Genomic DNA, 22,383 nt, shown 5'->3' on the forward strand with positions numbered 1-22,383 from the left:
GTTCCTGTCTGTCTGTCCCTATCTGTACCTCTCTCTAACTCTCTCTCTGTTCTTATAAAATAAAAAAAATCCTGGAAGAAAACATAGGCAGTAAAATCTTGGACATTTCTCACCCTGGCCACTTGGCTCAGCAGTAGACCATTGGTCCAGTGTGGGGAAGTTGGGTTTGATTCTGGTCAGGGCACACAGGAGAAGTGACCATCTGCTTCTCCATTCCTCCCCCTCCTCTCTCTCTCTTCTCTAACAGCCATGGCTTCAATGGTTCAAGCAAGTTGGCCCTAGGCACTGAAGATGGCTCCCATGGCTTACCTTAGGTGCTAAAATAGCTTGGTTGCCAAGCAATGGAGCAGCAGCTTCAGATGGGCAGAGCATGCCTGTGTAGGGGCCAGTGGTTGGGGCACATGTGGGAGTCTGTCTCTGCCTCCCTTTAAAAAATCAACCTCGGACATTTCTCACAGCAATATTTTTTCTGATTTATCACCTCGGGCAAGGGAAACAACAAAAATAAATAAACAAATGAAATACATCAAAATAAAATATTTGCATAACAAAGGAAACCATCAACAAAATGAAAATTCAACCCACTGAATGAGAGAACATATTTTTGCCAATGATACAGCTGATAAAGGGTTAATATCCTTTCTCTTTTTTTCTTTTTTTTTTTTTTTACAGAGACAGAGAGGGATAGATAGGGACAGACAGGAACAGAGAGAGATGAGAAGCATCAATCAGCTTTTTGTTGTGACACCTCAGTTGTTCATTGATGGCTTTCTCATATATGCCTTGATTGTGGGGCTACAGCAGACCGAGTAACCCCTTGCTCAAGCCAGCGACCTTGGGTCCAAGCTGGTGAGCTTTGCTCAAACCAGATGAGCCCGTGCTCAAGTTGGCGACCTTGGGGCCTTGAACCTGGGTCCTTCGCATCCCAGTCCAACGCTCTATCCACTGCGCCACTGCCTGGCCAGGCAATATCCAAAATTTGAAAAGAACTTATAAAAGTCAACCCCAAAAGAACCCACAAAACAATCTAATTAAAAAATGGGCAAAGGACCTGAATAGACAATTCTCCAAAGAGAACATGCAGATGACCAATAAACATATGAAAACATGCTCAACATGACTAATCATCAGAGAAATGCAAATTAAAACCACACTGGGGTATCACCTCATACTTGTCAGAATAGCTATTATCAATAAATCAGTAAACAACAGGTGTTGGTGAGATGTGAAGAAAAGGGAACCCTTGTGCACTGTTGGTGGGAATGCAGATTGGTGCAGCCACTGTGAAAAGCGGTATGGAGTTACCTCAAAACATTAAAAATGGAACTGCCTTATGATCCAGTGATTTCACTTCTGGGAATATATCTGAAGAATCCCTAAACACTAATTTGAAAGAAAATATGCACCCCTGTGTTCACTGCTGTGTTATTTACAATAGCCAAGATTTGGAAGCAGCCCAAGTGTCCATCAGTAGATGAGTAGACTAAAAACTGTGGTACATTTATTTACACAATGGACTACTACTTGGCCATAAAAAAGAAGGACATTTTACCCTTGGGGACAGCTTGGATGGACCTGAAGAGCATTATGCTAAGTGAAATAAGCCAGTCAGAGAAAGATAAGTGCCATATGATTTCATTTGTATGTGGAATCTAATGAACAAAATAAACTAACAAAATAGAAACAAACTCATAGATAGAAAACAGACAGTTGTCAGTGGGGAGGGGGGTTGCAGGTAAAAAGGTGAAGGGATTAAAAAAAACCCACTCACAAACACAGACAATAGTATGGTGATTACCAGAGGGAAAGGGGGTGGGGGAGGTAGATGAGTGTAAAGGGGAGATAAATGGTGATGGAAGTGTATGTAATATCTGGACAGCGAGGAAACAAACTCTGCCACATGATTAAAGAGTCTTTATTTTAAAGCCAGTGACCACGAGTGGACTCACGTCCTGAAAGAACTCATGGTCCCAAATGAGCTCAGGGGTGAGCTTTCAAAGGCAAAAACCCACATCCCTAGTGGAAAGAAAAGAGCAGAAACAGGCACCTAGCTAAGCAGTTTTACAGAAGCGAAACATGCTTTCAGTTATCTTTGGAACAATCTAGGGAGACAGTGCTCAGCATAGCATTTAACAAAAAGCAAAAGAATGTGCTCGGTTACCTTGGCCTTTTACAGAGGTTGTTAAGGCAGCATCCTGAGGGCTTCACTGGAATCTGGAGACATTTGGGAATATTTATGTCCTTTACAGAACTAACATTATGGTTTTACCCGACTCTTTTCATTTTACTCATCTGCAAATCTTGAAAAACTTGTTCTATGGTCAAGCTTTTGGTGTTTCTGCATTTCAGAAGGAGAGTTGACTTGTGATGGTGAACACACAATACAATATACAGATGATGTATTATAGAATTGCACACCTGAAACCTATACAATTTCATTAACCAATGTCACTCAAAAAAAAATTCAGCCCTGGCCTGTTGGCTCAGCGGTAGAGCATCGGCCTAGCGTGCAGAGGACCCGGGTTCGATTCCCGGCCAGGGCACATAGGAGAAGCGCCCATTTGCTTCTCCACCCCTCCGCCGCGCTTTCCTCTCTGTCTCTCTCTTCCCCTCCCGCAGCCAAGGCTCCATTGGAGCAAAGATGGCCCGGGCGCTGGGGTTGGCTCTGTGGCCTCTACCTCAGGCGCTAGAGTGGCTCTGGTCGCAATATGGCGACGCCCAGGATGGGCAGAGCATCGCCCCCTGGGGGGCAGAGCACCGCCCCTGGTGGGCGTGCCGGGTGGATCCCGGTCGGGCGCATGCGGGAGTCTGTCTGACTGTCTCTCCCTGTTTCCAGCTTCAGAAAAATGAAAAAAAAAAAAAAAAAAAAAAAAATTCAATTAAAAATTAAAGTTATTGTTACTAATTGGCACCTCTTCATCATGGGGAATTGAGCCAACCAGAAATGCCGAGAAGGAGTGCATCCTCCCGTGGATTCCTGGGCATGGCCTTCTTCCTCCGCTCCTCACCTGCCCAGTGACAGCAGGTTCACTCGGCTCCTTTCACCACCCTCATTCCCTCCAGCTCCTCTCGTGGGCTTTGTATTTATTTTGCTTTCATAGGCTGCTTTGGGCAGGAAGAGCAGGAGCCTGTACACGCACACTCAGCCCTGTGTGCAGCTGCAGTTGCAGCTGTCCCCATTAAGTGCCTTGGGTATTTCTATGGGGCACTGTCACTGCTTTAACATTACTGTGTTCCAGGTGGCTCCCTGGCCGCCCACAGAAGACCTGGAACCTGGGCTGGCTCCTATGAAAATCTGAAACCTCATTCCACTTACAGAGTGCATCTTGGTTCTCCTTTGTTTAGTCACTGCTTCTTCTGCCTGGTGATACCAAGCTCCCCAGCTATGTCACTTGTGTCACTGAAGGGGGACAGTGGATAGGCTTTCTATTGGGCCTCAAGGGGAAGGGGGACATTAGCCATCTTTGCCTTTCCAGTTGACCTTTCAAATATTTCCTCTCTCCCCAAATAAAAATTGACTTGTAAACATGTACTCTTTAGTGTTTTCTTCTTTTCTTTATATTTCATGTAAGCAAGCCTGGCTGGCCTCACTTGCCCAACTCGGTTGGGAGAACTAAACAGTCTCAAACCTCCTTTCCAGCTCAGGGCCCAGGGCCCAGGATACTGGGGTGTATGCCCACTGCTAGTGAGCACCCTGAGATTAGGTCCTGAGCAAGTCTGCTTCATTGTTCTTGCCCTCCCCTCACCTGATAACAAACTGGTGGGGCTACCCAGCCAGGCAGTCGTGCCCACAGACTCAAGCAAAAGAAATTTTTAGGCTAAAGAATAAGGCACAAACCAGGCCAGCACCCTTGTCAAATGATTGCTGGTCTTTTCATCCCTTGTGGCGTTCATAGAGAACTAACCCTCATATCCTTTTGGCTGGTAGTTTTGGAGTCCCTGCTATTCAGTGTCATTGTAGGATACAAAGCAAAGAGCTCTGGACAGAGTTCTGGCCCCCTCATGGTGTGATACTGGCTCCCTCAGTTGCAAAATAATAACAGTAATTGCAGTGCCAGGCCTTCCTTCCCTCAGAGGGCTTTAGTGAGGATCAAATGAGAAAGTATATATATTCTAAAGCGCTCTATAAATTGTGAAGTACATTCATAGTAGAGGTCCTTTGATCAGTTTAATTTCCTCTCCTGGGTGACTGCCTTCATTTCTGGGGGTGGGAAGAAGAAGGAAGCAAAAGAACCCCCTGGATATTCCAACCAATCCTGGCTTCACTTTTCAATGATATGTGGGAAGCCTCCTCACCCTCTCCTCAGATTTGGGCACCCATGGAGCCAAGAACCCTGATTCTATAGGCAAGAGAGCTGGAACCTGCCTAAGGGCATACGAGCAATTCATGGGAGTGTTATAAAGGTCTGGAGGCTCCCACCCTTAACTTGTTAGCGCTGGCCTGCCCCAGAGGGATGGAAGGTGCCTACACACCTCCCTACTTGAGTGTCATAGAATCTGCTCTGTGCCCCTTCCTTCCAAGTCACAGCCTTGCATCCGTACAGACAGACAGATACTCCTCAACTCTGTTCAGCTTCCCTGACTTTCCTCTGCTTCCCTGACTCCGGACAAACCGCACCAATCAGAGCTGCCTCCCTCCTCCAGCACACCCTCTCCCGTTAATGGTTTGTAGGAACTGAATGACAAGCTGAACCTGTAAGTCAGCTCATTATCCTGAAGTCACAAAATAGATTGTTGCTGAGTGGTCATTGGGCATTTTCCTCTTGGACTGTCCCACCTCTCCAAACCCACCCATTCTAGGTGCACTCACTTCCTGTTTCTCCTCACAATTAAGCTCACCTGCCCATGTCTCTTTCTCCTCCCCATCTCAACTAGTGTGACAGTGGGGTCAGGCCTTTTACCCATTTGTTCATGCATAGGTCATCTTTTAATTCATTCACTCCACCATCAACAAATAGGAACTGGAAAACCAACCGTGCTACAGGTACTGCAATCAGCACTTCCATGGGACTCTGGAGTCTGTGTCCAAATCTGGCTCCACCAGTTCTTAGTGAGTGATCTTGGGCAAACTATTTAATGCCTTTGAGTCTCGATTTCCTAATCTGTAATATAGGAACAATAATAGTACCTAACTCCTGGGGATGGTGTGAAGATTAGGTGGGATAATGCACATAAAGCACTAAAACAGTGTCTGAAACGCAAAAGTTATTATTAGTGTTACTAGTAGTTTTACTGTTAACCACCAGGGATATATTAGTAAGGCACAGGTCATGCCCTTAAAGAGGACTGGGGGAAAGATGGGTAAGTACTTATAATGTGGAATATGAGTAGGCTAATAAGAAACATAGAAGGGGCTGCTCCTGAAAGCCTGATGGGAGAAATAGAGTGAGGAAGACTTCCCCAAGGGCCAGTGCTTGAGCCTGGATATAAAAAAGTAGACAAGTGAGAAGAAAAAATTTCAGAAAGAGAGGGACCAACCCATGTGAGAACATAGAGCTGCAGAATAGCAGGCTTCCATCGAATAACAGAAGGGGTTTGCCCGCCTGGACTCCAGACAGGGAAGGAAAGATTCTGAAGGGTTTTCGGGGTGATGTTGACAAGTTTGAACTTTACCTAGCTGTTGTATCTTAAGCAACCTGGTTGAATTAGCACTTCAGAAACATCCCTTTGGTGACTCATTTGGAAAAAGGATGGGTGGGAGGTTTGTTAGGAGCTGTTGTCCAGGTGAGGGTGGCTTCAATGAGGGCAGGGCCAAGGGCATGGAGAGCAAGGGCCAATTTTAGGAGATAATCAGGAGTTGGACTGGACAGTTTCAGTGACTAATGGACTAAGGGAAGTCAGGAAGATGGAGAAGAATGAAGTGGTGGTACCCAGGTTTCTCTCAGAGTGAGTGGGTGGGCACTATCCTCACTCACCAAGACCAGAGATGCAGGAGGAAGGGGAGAGGGAAGGAGTTCCATTCTGGATTGAAAGTGGGTGAGGGTATGTTAGGCAGTGAATTCTATAGATACACATTTATAAACACACTTTAAAATCTGCTCAAGGACAGAGAAAGTTGAAAATATAGGAGGTAGTGTGGAAGCTGGTGACAAAGTTTCCTGAGAAGAGAGGACAAGGAACTCAGGAAGCAGAGAACACAGGGAGAAGTGTCCCCCAGAGGAAAAGGAAGGGTGGATGTAGGTGCAGGGTGCTTCAGAGTCCTACCCACTCCCTAGGAAGAGCCCTTCTCCCCTGTTGTCTCTCTTCTCCCATCTGTTCTTTTCTCCCTTACACGCACGCTCACTGCAGGGACTTATACTTTTCTTACTAGAATTGAGGTTGTCCACTGGTATTCCCACTATCTCATCTATTTCCAAAACTCTTCCATGAATCTTCCCTTTTTATCCTCTACTTCTTTTATTTGAAAGTCACCTAGGACCTGGCAGGTCTCACCCAAGACAACACCTCTGCTGAAAAATAAATACTCAAAAAAATCATACCACGGTGATCCAGAGTGGCTGCTGTTGTATTTAATGTCCAGGAAGTGACCCTTTATGGTAAAAGAGAGGGCCTAGGTGCCAAGCAGAGTTCTAGGCATGGGTCTCAGTTGTGAGCTGTAGCCATGTGGGCCTGATACTAATGCTTTCAGGGGTATAGCCTCTCTCCATCCCCCTAGAGATCCCATCAGCTTACCTTAACCACCTGGCACCCCCACCACAACACAGTACCTGCCAGAGCTATCAAAAGCCCACATAGCATAAAGCCCTACCAGTTCATTGGCCATGACACTCTGTCTTAGCCAAACAACACTGCCAAGAAAAACCTGAGGGCAAGTGAAAAAACCAGTTGTGATCTGCCCACTAAGCAAGTGGTCATGCAGCAGCCAGCCCCGCCTTTAGTATCTCCTGCAGTCTTGGGGATGGAAAGGGAAGCAGACACTCAAGGACCAGAGTCCTGAAGCTCCAGGCCATCCTGCTATTCTGTGGGGAGCATCCCGGGAATTGGAGGCAGCCACCATGGCACAAGGTAGGGCAGGCCCATGGGGCTGCTGAAGGTCAGGAACAAGGAAGACAGATTGTAGGAAGTCAAGGGAGGATGGATTCAGAGGAAGAAAGCAGTAAATAAAGAACATAGATAGAAAGAGTAAAAACTCCAGGAACCTCAGAATTCATTGGTAGTCCAAGAACCAGGAGGCAGGTAGACACCAGCAGGAAAACACACTGAACAGCTGCATACTAACATGCTTGTTTCCATAACCTGGTGTGACGGGCAGGGCCAGGTATTAGGGGGTCAGTGTTCCTATCCTTTTCCACTAGCTGACCTTCCTGTCCTTTTCCACTAGCTGACCCTTTGACATTGAGCAAGTGACTTCTCTACTTCCCAGCCCCCATGCCTGAAAAACGAGTGGGGTTAGACCAGACAATCTTGAAGTTGTCTTCTATCTTTTGAAGTCTCTAAATCTTCATATCTTTTCTTCCTCTCCTACTTCAGATGTGTCTCTTCCTTATCTTAGCTAATCTTTCCACCACCACCCTACTATCTATATCATCTCCTCTCTAGAAAGAGCTGCTATGTAGATTAAATGGTTAGTTAAAATCATAAGAATAAGCTAAAAGCTCTACAAATGTAAAAGCCTCATCTTTATTTACTGTTTTGTGTTGTTTTTATTTTTAAATATTTATAATGTTTAATTATACAAGAAATATACCAATACCTAGTTGGAGTAAAATACAGTAATAATTACAGATAAATTTATAGTCTCCTTACTGCCACCCTAACCCCAGCTTCATCTCCAGAGAAACCACTGTTAGCAGTCTTTTGTTTATACATTTAAATTCATATATTTATTTGTGCTCAATGTAATGCATAGTATTAGCATGTGTGGCTTTTTTTGCATATCTATGGTATAATCATATTGTACATGTTTTTCTGCAACTTGATTTTTTTTCCACTCAACAGTATGTCTTGAAGCTTTATTCATGCCACTCAGTACCTATAAATTTTCAGTATTTTCCACAATGCATAGTGTCTCATATTATGGATATAAGTAACTTATTTCCCTGGTCCCTTATTGATTGGCATTTAGGTCGTTTACCACTTTTCAGTCACACAAGCAATACTGCACTGCACATTCTCACCTGTTCCTCTTTGTGCTTGTGTAGGACTGCCTCTCTAGGACAGATACTGAGATCAATTCCTTTAAAAGTTCTTCCTATAATTTAAAAAATATTTCATTGAGCATTTCACCCCATTCTTCCTGCATATCAAGAAGAATAAACATGCTTAGTGTCAAATGTACCTCCTGTTTGAATATCTGGTTTCTGAGCTGAAGAATTATCCCTGTTACAGGTTGATATTAACTTGAGCCCGATGTACCCAGAGGATGAGCTTTGGCCCCAGTACTTGCTGTCAGGCAAATGCTACTACTCCTGTTGAGTAGTTTGGGCCACATGCTCAACTTGAATTAGGGCCAGTTAGCAAGCTTTGTCTAGTCAATTGTTCTCCAGAAATAATTAACTTCTTTTCCACTATTTGGAAAAAGCCAAGTGCTTTCCCAACTGGCAGCGGGTTGGATATCCTTTCTGAACATGAGTGAAGATCAGCAATGGGTGGCAGCTGTTGGGTAATGGAAAGAGCACAGGATTTGGGCCAGTAAGCTTGGGTTTAACCTGGGGCAAGAAATGTAATCTGCCTAAACCTCTGTTTTCTCAATGCCAAGTGTTGCTGACATGAAATTTCATGCCTCCACTTTGTGGGGAAGATTCAAAGAGGTAATTGTCCTAGAGTACCTATGACAGTACCTATCACATGATAAATAGGCCCTCTATAAGGTGATCATTGAATCTGAAATTTGAAATACATACAGAATGGTATGCAAAAGACAGAGAACTTTATTCAATCTAGCATATGATAAATGGAATCATGTTGCCTTTGTGTCTGGCTTTTTTCACCCTGCATGTTTTCAAATTTTACCCATATTATAATATATTCATCATTCTTTTTTATGGCTGAATAATATTCTGTCATATGGATATACCACCTTTATTCATTCATTAATCTGTTGATGGACATTTGGGTTGTTTCCATTTTCTGGCTATTATAAATAATGCTGCTATCAACATCTATGTACAGATTTTGTATGAACAAATGTGTTCAATCACTTGGGTATAGGAATGGAATCTCTAGGAGTGAAATTGTTGGGTCATATGGTAACTCTGTGTTTAACATTTTGAGAAACTGCTAGACTGTTTTCAAAGTGTCTCTCTTTCTTTCTTTCTTTCTTTCTTTCTTTCTTTCTTTCTTTCTTTCTTTCTTCTGTCTTGTTATAACCATCTTCATGGGATCTCCAGTATAATGTTGAATAGATGGAGTGACAGTGGACATCTTTGTCTTGTCCCTTAGCTGAGGGGGAAAACAGCTAGTCTTTTACTATTAAGTATAGTGTTAGCTGTGTATCTTTCATAGACACCATTTACCAGGTTGAGAAAGTTTCTTCTATTCTTAGTTTGCTGAGTATTTTTATTATAAAAGAATGTTTAATTTTGCCAAATGCTTTGGTTCATATTTCTTAAAATCTAAATACAGATGAGACAAAACAGCTGGTATCTATCCTCACTGGTTTATATCTAGTGGTAGAAGACAGACAAAAAGATAACTACAAAAATATCCAAACATCTCACATGGACCCTCAAACTAGTAAGCTCTTAGTAAAAAAATTATTAATTTTTTTTTTATGGAGACAGAGAGAGAGTCCGAGAGAGGAACAGACAGACAGGAAGGGAGACAGATGAGAAGCATCAACTCTTCATTGCAGCACCTTAGTTGTTTGCTTTCTCATATGTGCCTTGACTGGGGGGCTACAGCAGAGCGGGAGACCCCTTGCTCAAGCCAGCAACCTTTGGGTTCAAGCCAGCAGCCATGGGGTCATGTCTATGATCCCACGCTCAAGATAGCAACCCTGCACTCAATCAAGCTGGTGAGCCTGTGCTCAAGTTGGTGACCTTGGGGTTTCGAACCTGGGTCCTCCGCATCCTAGTCCAATACTCTATCCACTGTGCCACCACCTGGTCAGGCAAAAAAGTTTGTTGATGTAAATAAACAAATGAGCATGTTACCTTGTCAATTAAGCAGTTAAGTTTTCCTGTGAATGATGCAGTTACACACTGTAGATCAGTCAAAGATGGGAATACGGGAAAGACTGGGACAGGTTTCATGAAGAAGGTGGGTCCTGAACAGGCATTGGAGGATATGTGGAATCTGGTTAGATAGTGAAGGGGCCTTCTGAGTTGAGGCTGCAGCAGGATCAAAACACATGGACAGGTAAGGCTACCATTTGCTTGAAGACAGATTGGACGGAGAGGAAGACCCATGCTGAGAGTGATGAGAAGTGAGAATGCAAGTAAAAGTTATGGCCAGGTATAGAGGATCATAAATGTCAGATTAAAAGAGTGTGCCCTTCTTAGTAGGCTGTAGGGTATCTCAGAGCTTTTAAAGCAAAAGAATGGGATGATCAAATTGTTTTGAGGAAAGGTAATCTGGTGATGTGTTGAGGGGTGCGTGGTGAAGAAAGACAAGAAGCAGGAGGCCTGATGGAGGCTGTTACAAACACTAGGAGTGGGGTGAGGAGATCAGAATTATATTACTGTGGAAAGGCATAGATAGACGCCACAGACATTTTAACTGAAGACGTGAAGGGCCTTATGACATGTGAATGGATATAGACTGAGAAAGAGATGGGTAAGGCAATTATGATTTAAAGTTTGTGATCCCAGGTGCCTGAGGACCATGATAGGACCGTGGTCAAACATGGAGAAGTCAGAAATGGATCCCTTCTGAAGGAGGTACACTTGGAGGACAATGAGGTCAGTCTGTGTCCTAGCAGGAGTTCCAGAAGGGAGTGGGCCTTTCTGTCACTGTCCTCAGCAGCACAGCTCTAAAAGCACTGGGCACAGTGGTAGAGAGCCAGCAAACTGCTGAAAGCACAACAGCTAACTCAAGCACAGTTAACCCAGGAGCAGCTAACCCAGGGACTTTCTTCCAAATCTGGGTGCTGGTACAGGGGAAAGGGAAACTCCACTTGCATTCAAGAAAGTGGATGCTGGTGCAAATCTGGGGACAGGTGAGGATAAAGGGAACAATCAAACTTGGCCACCCTATTGAAGGACAGGGAGAGAAAACTACATACCTCCAGGAAGGCCTAAGGGAGGAAGAAATAGAGGGTCAGAGAATCAGGGAAGGAAGGAAAGAAAGAAGTATAAAAAAGGCACTTGCATGCATGGAGCCTCATTTAATCCTCATACTGACTTGGAAACTTAGGCTCAGAGAGGTTAAGCTTCTTTCTCAAGTTTGCACAGCTAGTGAGTGGTGGACAAGATTGGACCATGCTCCAGAACCCTGCTCTTTTTTCTGCTTTTGGCTGCCCCATCGCAGGGCTGGAGTTGTCCGTCACAGACCTTCAGAGCTCCTGCAATAACGTGCAGCACCACACAGAGGAGATCAGCTCTGACCACCTCATTGTTCGCCGGGGCCTGGCTTTCAACATCACTCTGTACTTCAGGAACCGGGACTTCCAGCCGGGCATGGACAACATCGTCTTTGTGGCTGAGACAGGTGAGGACCCCTGCTGGCACACCAGGGTGTGTGTGTGTGTGTGTGTCAGGGAGAGGAGAAGAGGTGTGTGAATCCTCGGGGACTGGGAGGGTACTTCAGAGGGGTTCAGCTCTGCTTCCCTCCCAGGACCGCTGCCAGACCTGGCCAAGGGGACTAGAGCTGTGTTCGGCCTGTCAAGTCATCATAACCTCAGCCCCTGGATGGTCTCACTGGAGAACAACAGGGCCACCTCCCTGGAGGTGAGCCTGTGTGCCCCGCCCACGGCGGCTGTGGGTCGCTATCTCTTAAAGGTTCATATTGACTCCTTCCAGGGGTCTGTCACAGCCTACCAGCTTGGGGAATTCATTCTGCTCTTCAATCCCTGGTGCCCAGGTAAGGCAGGTGCCTGTGTGGGGGTCCCTTCTCTCTACCCCTTTGCCAATGCCACAGAGAGCCAGGAACAAGGATTTCTAGACCCCTGCTACCTAGGAACCCACAAACCTCCCAACCCCATGCACTCAGCATCCATTCCCAAATACCAAAAAGCAGGGCAGGGAGAACCTGTTATTTCTTTACTTACCTAGAATTTTAAAATTATGAACCCAGTCATCTTTACTTATATGAAACTTAAACTGAAATAAAACTAAAACTGAAATAGTTAAGTTTGACCACTGTTAACATTTACCTTTAGCATACATTTACCTTATCATACATTGAGGTTTTTCACTGTAAGAGTAATAAGTGCATTTTGGGGGCTGGGGGAATGGGGAGGAAAAAAGAAGACAAAGAAAGTGTAAGGTGAAAAGTTAAAACTTATCCTAATCTCCAAGTTTCATTCTCCAGAGGAAACCCTGTTAGCATTTTCTTGTGTAGCCTTACAAAAATGTTTCATACTTAATCAAATATGTATGTACTGCACCTATACATATGTGTGTGATTATACAATACATACTGCAAATAGGATTACTTAATACATAATATGCTCTAACTTGCTTTTTTCATTTAAAAATTCAACTTTGGATATATTTTTCTATTAGTACATTATCTTTAACAGCTACAATTACTCCACCATTTGGGTGCACTAAGTGCCTTTAACTGGTTTCCTATTTATGAACATTTGGGCTGTTTCTGGCTTTTGTCTTAGACAAAGCCACAGGGAATATCCCAGCACCACCTTTCCACAATCCCTGTCCTTTAGATCTACTTGGGGGCAGGGGTAGTTACACAGACATAAGACATGATGTGGGCAGAACGAAAGACAAGCCAGGAGGAGAGAGTAGGAAGAGGGCAGGAAGAGCTGAGAGTAAAGAATGGGTCTGGTGGGATTTCGGACAGAGGTGAAATTCAACAAATTCTCACTTCTGACTTAGAGGATATGACCCATCCCTTTCTCCCTCTCATTGTACCTTCTCCACCAACCTTACCCCAAGGGGTTTGCTGAGTTCTGCCAGAACCCAGTAACCTTGGCTGTGTTCCAATATCTCTACCAATCTCCCACTGCCTTATCACTGAATGGCTCAGAATCTACCCACCAGCCAGAGGAAAAGGCACACACACACACACACACACACACACCCTCCCCTGTCACAAACACACGTCCCTGCTTCCTAGTGTCTAAGACTGTGGGTTTTAGACTTATACTAAGTTATACTGAGGGCCCCCTGAATTGTGGGGAAGAAAATGATATCTGTGGGTTCTTCTCTTTCAAAGCTTGTGCCCTACAAAAGGAATGATAAGGTCAATGCCAATCCCTAAATTCTAGTTTGCTCTTTTCCAACCAGGGTTAGCTGAGCATGGCAGAAAGAACACAGAACATGCGGTCACGTGGGCTGTGTTCAAATTTCACCCTGTGCTTACATGTGATTGGGCAAGTTATTTATCATTTTGAGCCTGTTTCCTCAACCTTAAAATGGGGCTAGGATGTCAATGTGCTTTGCAAACCAAGAAATTCTACCAAAGATAAGTTTTTACTGCCCCGTCATGTTTACATGAGCCTGTGCTGGTGTGGAGGGATGGTGGAAAGTAGGGCTTGCTGCCCCTCTTGGTGTCACCCAGTGCCCCCCTCAGAGTTCAGTTCCCATGCCTTCTGGGGATGGAATGGGGCAGGAAGGGCAAGGTAACTTTTCTGCTTTGTACCCTCCCACTTTGATTCCTAGGGGATGCTGTCTACTTGGACAGCGAGCCTCAGAGGCAGGAGTATGTCATGAATGATTATGGCTTCATCTACCAAGGGAGTAAGAACTGGATTCGTCCTTGCCCCTGGAACTATGGACAGGTGAGTCTCAGCCCTGCTCGTGGCCCATCCAAGGGAGAAGGAAGCAGGAAGTGGGTGGGAGGGTGCCCCTTGTGCCAGGTTCACCCAGAACTGCTGACATATGGGAACTAAATGGTACCAGGAAGATGTGAGCTGCAACTCCAGGGAGCTACAGGAGTAGCCATAGAAAGTTGGAACGTGCTCTTTGCTGGTCATGTCTGATGTGGGGAACAGGTAAAGGTACCCACCCAGGAACTTCACTGAGTGTGAGGATGAGGTTGAAGGGACAACAGTGACAATGGCCATGATGATGACTGGGGTTTTTGTATCTTAACTATGTTTCTAGTGTGATGTATGTTCCTCTACATTTTGTTTTCCACATATATTCTAAAATGTGATTTTATTTGTAAAAATAGCATCATATTAATCTCAATGCTTTACAACTCCTATCTTGCTAAAAGCCTGCCTATAAAGCTCAGTCTACAGCAAGTGCTCCAGGAAGGCCAGAACCAGGCCAGGGAAGAGGGTTCTTGAGGCTGGGACCCAGCCCTGGAACCCTGTCAGGGGAGAGGACCAGCCTGCTGCCCAGAGGGGTGTCAGCTGGGAAATCTTGGGGGATGGACAGGCTTATGGATCCTTGTTTCGGTTTGGTGTGGCTTCCTCTCCTGGACTTTTCCAACACCTGTGGTCTGGGGCCCAGCCCAGGCCCCCCAGGTGGGTATAGTCAAGATGAGACATAGCAACCTAAACAAGCCCCCTTAAACTGGCCCCCACTGACATTCCCAACTCCTTGCTCAGCATGGGCTAATGGGATCCTAGAGAGCCCCTGGACGGGAGTTTGTTGTCATCTGTGAGAAACACAAGTGAAGAGCTCCTGCTTTCTGAGCCCTGGGTCCTCCCCATCTCTCTCTTATTCAGTGAACATATACTGAATGCCTGTTCGGTGCCAGGCAGGGCTCTGGGTGCTAGAAATATACAAGTGAATTAAACACTGTTCCTGGTCTAACCAGTGGTGGCACAGTGGATAGAGCATCGACCTGGAATGCTGAGGTTGCAGGTTCGAAACTTCTCACTGGTTTGGGTGCAGGCTCATCTGTTTGAGCACAAGCTTGCCAGCTTGAGTGTGGGGTCACTGGTTTAAGTGCAGGGTCGCTTGCTTGAGCCCAACGTTGCTGGCTTGAGCATGGGGTCACTGGCTTAGCTTGAGCCACCCTCCTCACCCATCAAGGCACATATGAAAAGCAATCAATGAACAACTAAAGTGACACAACTATGAGTTGATGTTGATGCTTCTTATCTCTCTCCCTTCCTGTCTGTCTGTCTGTCTCAAACAAAACAAAACAAAACACTGTCCCTGAGCCCACAATGAAGTGGGGATTCAGTCACATAAGCATGCCATATGATATGTAAAGATTGCCAGACAGGCACAGGGTGCTCTGAGAGCCCGGAGGAAGAGCACTTGTCTGGGTATGGGTTGTTAGGAAGCGCCCTGGAAGAGGAGATGCTTGAAGTGAGGTAACCAAGAGAAGGAAGATGGGGAGAATATCCCAGGCAGAGGGAAGGATGAGCAGACACAAAGGCGAGAAACAGTTTGGCCTGCTTCAGGGGTAACAAGGAATTTGGTGTTACTAGAGCAAAACTGGTGAGGCAGAGGGTATTGAGAAGTAGGAGAAGGACAGATCAAGGAGGAGCTAGTGGGTTTTGTAGAGGAGTTAGAGCTTTGATTCTGTAGGCCACAGGGTCCTTTGAACATTTTAAAGCAGAAAAGTGAAGTGATTAATGTATCCCCTAGGGAAAATGGATCAGAGAGCTTCCTAATCCTGTGTATTTGCCAGTGTTGCGTGGAAATCAATGCGTTCATTTATTCTCATTCAACAAAGTTTTCATCTATGTGCTGAGCGCTGTGCCAGATCTGGGGTGCAGAGTTCCAAGAAAATCTGGAGAGAGACAGAGAATACACGTGGGCTTGGAAGACAGACCTTGGCTACATCATTACAACTGAGCCTGATGAGCAGAGATGTGGCCAGAGCTATGAAGTTAAACCAGGCTTGGGCTCCAGGAAAGGCCTCAGAACAAGTGGCATTCACAACAAGCAAGGAAGACAACGAGTCAGCCTGCCTTGGGTGGGAAGTTTCCATAACTCACATGCTATTAGTCAGTCCACAGATCCACTAAATCACAGGTGCCATGGCAAGTTGGCACCAACACCTTAACAGTAACTGCCAGTGATGAGCTGGATCAGCAGGTGGGGGAGGAAAATGAGGCAATGTGGTTTTAGCAAGAACATCTCATGTTCTCTAAGAGTGTGGAGATTGAGGAGAGAAGAGGGAGAAACAGCTTTTTCAGCCAGTCAGACACATTAGAAAAAATTCCAGGAATTTGACTTGCAGGGCATCCAAACAAGGTGAGTTGTGACCCCAGAGCTTTGCGACCCTGCACCTGCCTACGAGGCAGTTCTTGGCTGTGCTACTGAACACAGTTGCCTTCCAAATGGGATTTTATTCCACAAACAAACTCCATTGTAGAGCTGGGCAGGTGGCTCATGCATTTCTTTCCATAGTGACACATGCCAAGCACGCGTGCCTTACCTCTCTGCACCTCTCCTTGCAGTTTGAAGAGAATATCATAGACATCTGCCTGAAGTTGCTGGACAAGAGCCTGAACTTCCAGATTGACCCAGCCGCAGACTGTGCCCTTCGGGGATGCCCCATCTACATCAGCAGAGTGGTGTGTGCCATGGTGAGATTGGGTCTGGGTTTGCCCACCCAGGGCAATTTCAGAGAGGGAGGAAGCTGTGCTGGGAAGCCCTGCCCACTCACAGTTGCCCTCTGCAATGGAAGATAAAGAGTTGACAGGCATGGGCCCTCTTGCAGAGCCATTTTGGACAGGACTGATGAAAGAATATGGCTAACAGGTTTTCTCTGGCAAACAGGTTTTTTCAACTGAGCTCTGAAATAGCTGGGTGTGGGCCATCATGGCTACTAATTCCAAATTGCGTGTTTGGGAAAAGCTGAGTGTATCTCCAGTTGGTGAAATGGTTTTGTTGTTCTAAATTTCCCTTGTTCTCAAGTATTTTAAAAGCTATCAGAGCCAAGCTTTAGCTTTGCAGGGCATGGGGAGAAGAGGGGCAAGAGGGTGTATAGAAATAGAATAATAAACTAGTTAACAGTGGAGGAGTCAGAATAGCCAGGCTTATATCCTGATCCCTTCCCCAGAAGGTCTGGGTGTTCCCAGGTAAAATGAGACCAAAACCTCCTCTGTGTCTCATGCCGATAGGCCTTGCAAGGCAGCTCACATATCACATCTTGCTGAGGAAAAGGATCTTCTAATTCTTCTATATATGGCTTCTCTTCAGATCAACAGCAATGATGACAATGGGGTGCTTAATGGAAAATGGAGTGAGAATTACTCAGACGGCACCAACCCTGCAGAGTGGACTGGCAGCGTGGCCATCCTAAAACAGTGGCACGCCACAGGTTGCCAGCCAGTGCGCTACGGACAGTGCTGGGTCTTTGCCGCCATCATGTGCACAGGTAGGGAGTAGAAAGGGCCCCATGAAATTACCAGAATGTGCAATGGTTCACACATTATCTCTCCAGGTAATTCTTGTCCCCATCTCACACAGTTTCCACTGAGGGATATTTGGAAGGTAGTCCTTTCCAGCAAAAATGTCTCATCACTAACCTCAGGCTTCACAATATCTGGGCTTATTTCAGAGGGTGGTTTTGAGGTAGAAATCATATACCTTCCAGAACCTAGTGCCCTTCCCTTCTTCTGAGCATGGACAACCTAACAGAATATTCGTAAGAACCTGGGAATTATCTAGTGCAAGATAGATATGAGATGAAAGGCCAAGTAATTAGAAAACTTGCATACTGATTAGCACATTTTCACGAAGATGTTCATATGAGAGGGAAACGTGCATCTGAAAGTGGTATGGGCCTCGGGGCCAGAGCAAGATGGCAGCCGAAGTGTAATGACCTTGAATTTGGAGCTGTCACAAGTTCAGAGGACCTGGAGGACTGGCTCTGGCCTGAGAATTAGGGGGCGAGGGGAAATCGTAGATCAGCTTTTCAGATAGGGAGTGAATGCCACATTAGTAGAAAAAAAGCTAAAAAAATAGGTACATGGAAAACAAGGCAAATGGAAGTTGGTTTCTATGTGGCAAGAGGAGCAAGCAGAAGGAAGTGGGGGGTGAATCTTGAGGAAAATGACACCTGGAAATGAGTAACACACTGCAGGTAGCAGGAGGAGGTAAAGCCTCACTCAGGGCCAAACTTTTGCTCCTGGCCCTCACCGTCTCCCCGTCCCCATGCCTAAGCCAGCCTCTTGGCATGCATATCCATATACCTGACTTGGGTCACAATCAGGAAGTTATTATTATTACCAGGGGAAAGGTGCCAAGAATGGCTTTCGCTCATAGTACTCTCTAACACAATCCAGGGAGGCCAGATCAGCCCACAGCTTGATTTTTTTTTAAATTTAATTTTATTTTTACAGAGACAGAGAGAGAGTTAGAGAGAGGGATAGAGAGGGACAGACAGACAGGAACAGAGAGAGATGAGAAGCATTAATTATCAGTTTTTCGTTGCGACACCTTAGTTGTTCATTGATTGCTTTCTCATATGTGCCTTGACCATGCGCCTTCAGCAGACCGAGTAACCCCTTGCTCAAGCCAGCAACCTTGGGTCCAAGCTGGTGAGCTTTGCTCAAACCAGATGAGCCCGTGCTCAAGCCGGCAACCCCGGGGTCTTGAACCTGGGTCCTCCGCATCCCAGTCCCGTCGCTCCATCCACTGCGCCACGGCGTGGTCAGGCCCCCACAGCTTGATTTTATTGGGGGATGAGGCCTTCTGTGTAGAAATTCCCTGTAAGACAAAGCTTGGTGCAGTCTGTGTGCCTGTGTGTCCTGGGCTCAGCTCGTGGCTCTTGGAGGAAGCCTAGAGAATCCTGGGCTGCCAAACTAAGACCAGGCCTCTGTTCTAGATCACAAGGAAGTTTATTTTTTCTTTTCTTTCTTTCTTCCTTTCTTTCTTCCTTTTTTTCCTCCCTCCCTCCCTCCTATCCCTCCCTCCTTTCCTTCCTTCCTTCCTTCCTTCCTTCCTTCCTTCCTTCCTTCCTTCCTTCCTTCCTTCCTTCCTTCCTTCCTTCCTTCCTTTCTTTTAAGATTTTATTTATTGATTTGAGAAAGAGAGAGACATAGAGAAAGGTAGGGGGAGAGCAAGAAACATCAGCTCGTAGTTGCTGTTGTATGTGCCTTAACTGCGCAAGCCCAGGGTTTTGAACCCAAGACCTCTGCATTCCAAGTCGATGCTTTATTCACTGCATCAACACAGGTCAGGCAAGGAGGTTTCTGTAAACACCAATAGAGGGTGACTTCACACAGGTCCGTGAGAAGGAGGTCCTGAGCTACATCTCCCCTGCAGCTGCACAGCCCCATCTTGAGTTGGATGCTTTGATTGCTCAAAGAATCTCTGTTTTGTTTTGTATTTTATTTGTTTGAGAGAGGCATGGAGAGAGAAAGACAGGAACATTGAGCTGTTCCTCTATGTGCCTTGACCAGGAATTGAACCAGCAACCTCTGAGCTCTGGGATGAGAATCCAACCAACAGAGCTATTAAGCCAGGGCTTAATTTATATATATATAATTTATATATATAATTTTTATATATGTATGTGTATATATATAATTTATATATATGTATATATATATATATATATTTCTTTTCTTTTTTTTTTTAGAGAGAGAGAGAGAGACAGAGTGTTTGTTTTTTAAATAAGAAACTTGACAGCTTTGATATCCAGAGTCACTGACATTTGGATGTCTAAAGCCTCCAGGGAGGAGGCACAAGATTGAGAGGCAGAGGATGGATCAATTTCGTTTGTGCATGACAGAGAAGAAATCTTCCTGTGCGTGGAAAAGCCTTGAGTCTAATGGGCCAGGTGTATGTGTGTGTAAAAGGAAGGGCCAAGGATGTGGGTGTGATTGTCCGCAACTGGGTGAGACAGAGGTGGAGCCAGTAAATGGAGATTATACAACAGAGCAGACCAATTAAAATGTTTATGAGAACAATAGCATTTTAGTGACCTGGAAAGCAAAGAACTGGGCAAAGTGGGTCAAATGTGGGCTGCAGTGGGTACAACTGCAGCTCAGTCAGCACCAGCCTTTCCCAAAAGGGCTATCATGTTGTATATTAACAAATATACTAGTTTTCAAAACTCATTCATTTATCCAATAACACTTATTTATTGGGTCCTTATTCTATGCGAGGCAGCTTCAAATACTTTTGGATACAAAAATGGGTAAGACCCAGTTTCTAGCCCCCACTAAAAGTTACGTATTTATCAAGCTTCTTAACGTGATTCAGCTGCCAAAGAGTTATTATTCCACAATCACAATAGTTGATGTTTATTAAAGACTTTCTTTGTGCCAGGAACTGTGCTAAAACTTAAACAGCTTAGAGTAGTGGTGTGGCATGTGGGCTCTAGAGGCAGACTGCTTGGTTCAAATACCAGCATTATCATTAGTTGACTGAGTTACCTTGGGCAAGTCACTTAACATGTGCCTCAGTTTCCTCAGATGTATGATAGGGAAAGTAATAGTATCTACCTCGTAGGGTTATTGAAAGGATTGAGTGAGTTCCTATATAGAGAATTCTTAAATAGAGCCCGGTTACAGTAAGTGTTCAGTATTAGCTAGGATAGCCTCATTTGGTCCTCCAAATGACCTTAAGAAGTAGGTCTGATCACCATCTCAGTTTTGCAGATGAGAAAATTGAGTAGCAGAGCTAATCTCACGTCCGGTCTGACATGCTCCACTAAGCATATACTGCACAAACCCTACTAGCAGGTGCCATTTATCCAGCACACCCTGTGCTTCTGGCACACTTTCTATACTCAGGAGTATATTGCTATCTTTGTGCAATATTTTGTCCAGTATATTTTTTGTTTTATATATAGATTGTATTTTTCACCTTTAAAATTTTTATTGGGTTTTTTTTTTTTTTTTTTGCTTGAAAATCGTTGGCTTAGTATGTCCCTGGTGTAGGCATTCTGATGGGGTTGTTAAGCTCAGGCTGGTGTAGGTACAGTATAAGTACAGTATAGGTATTCTCATGGTGTTATATTCAGGCATAGATATTATTCAAGTTAGAGGCTTCTATTTTGATGGGACTGATTGCTGCAAGAAAGTGTCCTAATACTTAAGAAGAACTTGTGGTGTACAGACCCTGATCTTACAGCTTAAATAATTTGTTAAGGGTAAGGCAGATAGTCTAGCAGAGGCAGGCTTTCAACCTAGGCATTCTTTTTTATTATTATTATTTTAATGGGGTGTATTGGTATTTTTCTTTATCTTTCTTTTTTTTTGGTCATATTCATGTTTTCCCTTACTTTCTCTTGAGCAAGTAACAGTATTTAAAATAGCTGTCTTAAGGTCCTTGTCAGCTAGTTTCATTGTCTCTGTCATTTCTGGATTTAGTCCTATTGGTTGACATTTTTCCTGATTATGATAATTTCCTGCTTCTGGCATGCCTACATGTACTCTTCCACTCTTACTAATCTTCACACCCACATGCAAAGTAGATATCATGCCCATCATTATACAGGTGAAAAAACTGAAGCCTAAAAAAGACCAAGTGACTATTTTCTGACCCAGAAGTACATTCTCCCCTAGCAGCTCTACCTCCCAGTATTTGTGTGTGTGTGTGTGTGTGTGTGTGTGTGTGTGTGTGTGTGTGTGTGTGACAGAGACAGAGTGTGACAGAGACAGACAGAGAGAGAGGGACAGATAGGGACAGACAGACAGGAAGGAAGAGAGATGAGAAGCATCAATTCTTCGTTGTGGCACTTCAGTTGTTCATTGATTGCTTTCTCATACGTGCCTTGACCAGGGGGTTACAACAGAGCAAGTGACCCCTTGCTCAAGCCAGCGACCTTGGGTTCATGCTGATGAACTCTGCTCAAACCAGATGAGCCCGCGCTCAAGCCAGTAACCTCAGGGTTTCGAACTTGGGTCCTCTGCGTCCCAGTCCGATGCTCTATCCACTACACCACTTCCTGGTCAGGCCCAGTATTGCTTTTTTTAATGTGAACATACTGACTTTAAGTTCCTATAGAAAAATCACAGAAAGGAGACTTTGGGTGCATCAAAGGTAATGTTATGATTTGTGGACAGGCTGTATACCCTTGACATCCGTTTAGTTATCTGATACTTTGAGAATTTCGAGAAATCCCTTGCCTATACCCTTCCTATACTCAGGAGCAGCTGCTCCACAACTCTCAGACATTAGGCTTTTCCCGTTCCAGCCATCTTGTGACAAGGTCAGGCCCTCAGCCTTTGGCTGAGGCTGGTGAGGTAGCCTGGAAGCCTTACTTTGTAACAAGGGAATGGAGGAGACAGTGATGTTCTGTTGCCTGAAAATTCTCACCAAAACCATGTGTCCAAAAGGTACTTATTGCATGATTCCATATACGTGAGATGCTCAGAATAGGCTAATTCATAGAGACAGAGCGCATTAGTGGTTGCCTGGGGTGGAGGGAGGGGAGAACGGAAAGTGACTG

General features: G+C 44.9%; 1 protein-coding gene across 3 annotated transcripts in view; it reads left to right on the top strand.

Moving 5' to 3' along the window:
- Positions 1-6,901: 6,901 nt before the first annotated feature.
- The window catches only part of TGM5 (transglutaminase 5), a 29,168-nt gene continuing 13,686 nt past the window's right edge, over positions 6,902-22,383 (top strand). For 2 of the 3 annotated variants that reach the window (XM_066341545.1, XM_066341546.1), the window contains exons 1-6: positions 6,906-7,005; positions 11,410-11,589; positions 11,716-11,961; positions 13,725-13,843; positions 16,433-16,561; positions 17,178-17,355. In XM_066341545.1, the coding sequence (XP_066197642.1) occupies positions 6,996-7,005; positions 11,410-11,589; positions 11,716-11,961; positions 13,725-13,843; positions 16,433-16,561; positions 17,178-17,355 (862 nt within the window). In that variant the 5' untranslated portion in view covers positions 6,906-6,995. Of the gene's footprint in view, positions 7,006-10,751; positions 10,842-11,409; positions 11,590-11,715; positions 11,962-13,724; positions 13,844-16,432; positions 16,562-17,177; positions 17,356-22,383 lie in introns of all 3 variants that reach the window. The other variant, XM_066341547.1, reaches the window with a different exon arrangement.

The sequence above is a fragment of the Saccopteryx leptura genome, chromosome 6 (genome assembly GCF_036850995.1).
Source record: "Saccopteryx leptura isolate mSacLep1 chromosome 6, mSacLep1_pri_phased_curated, whole genome shotgun sequence".
NCBI lineage: Eukaryota > Metazoa > Chordata > Mammalia > Chiroptera > Emballonuridae > Saccopteryx > Saccopteryx leptura.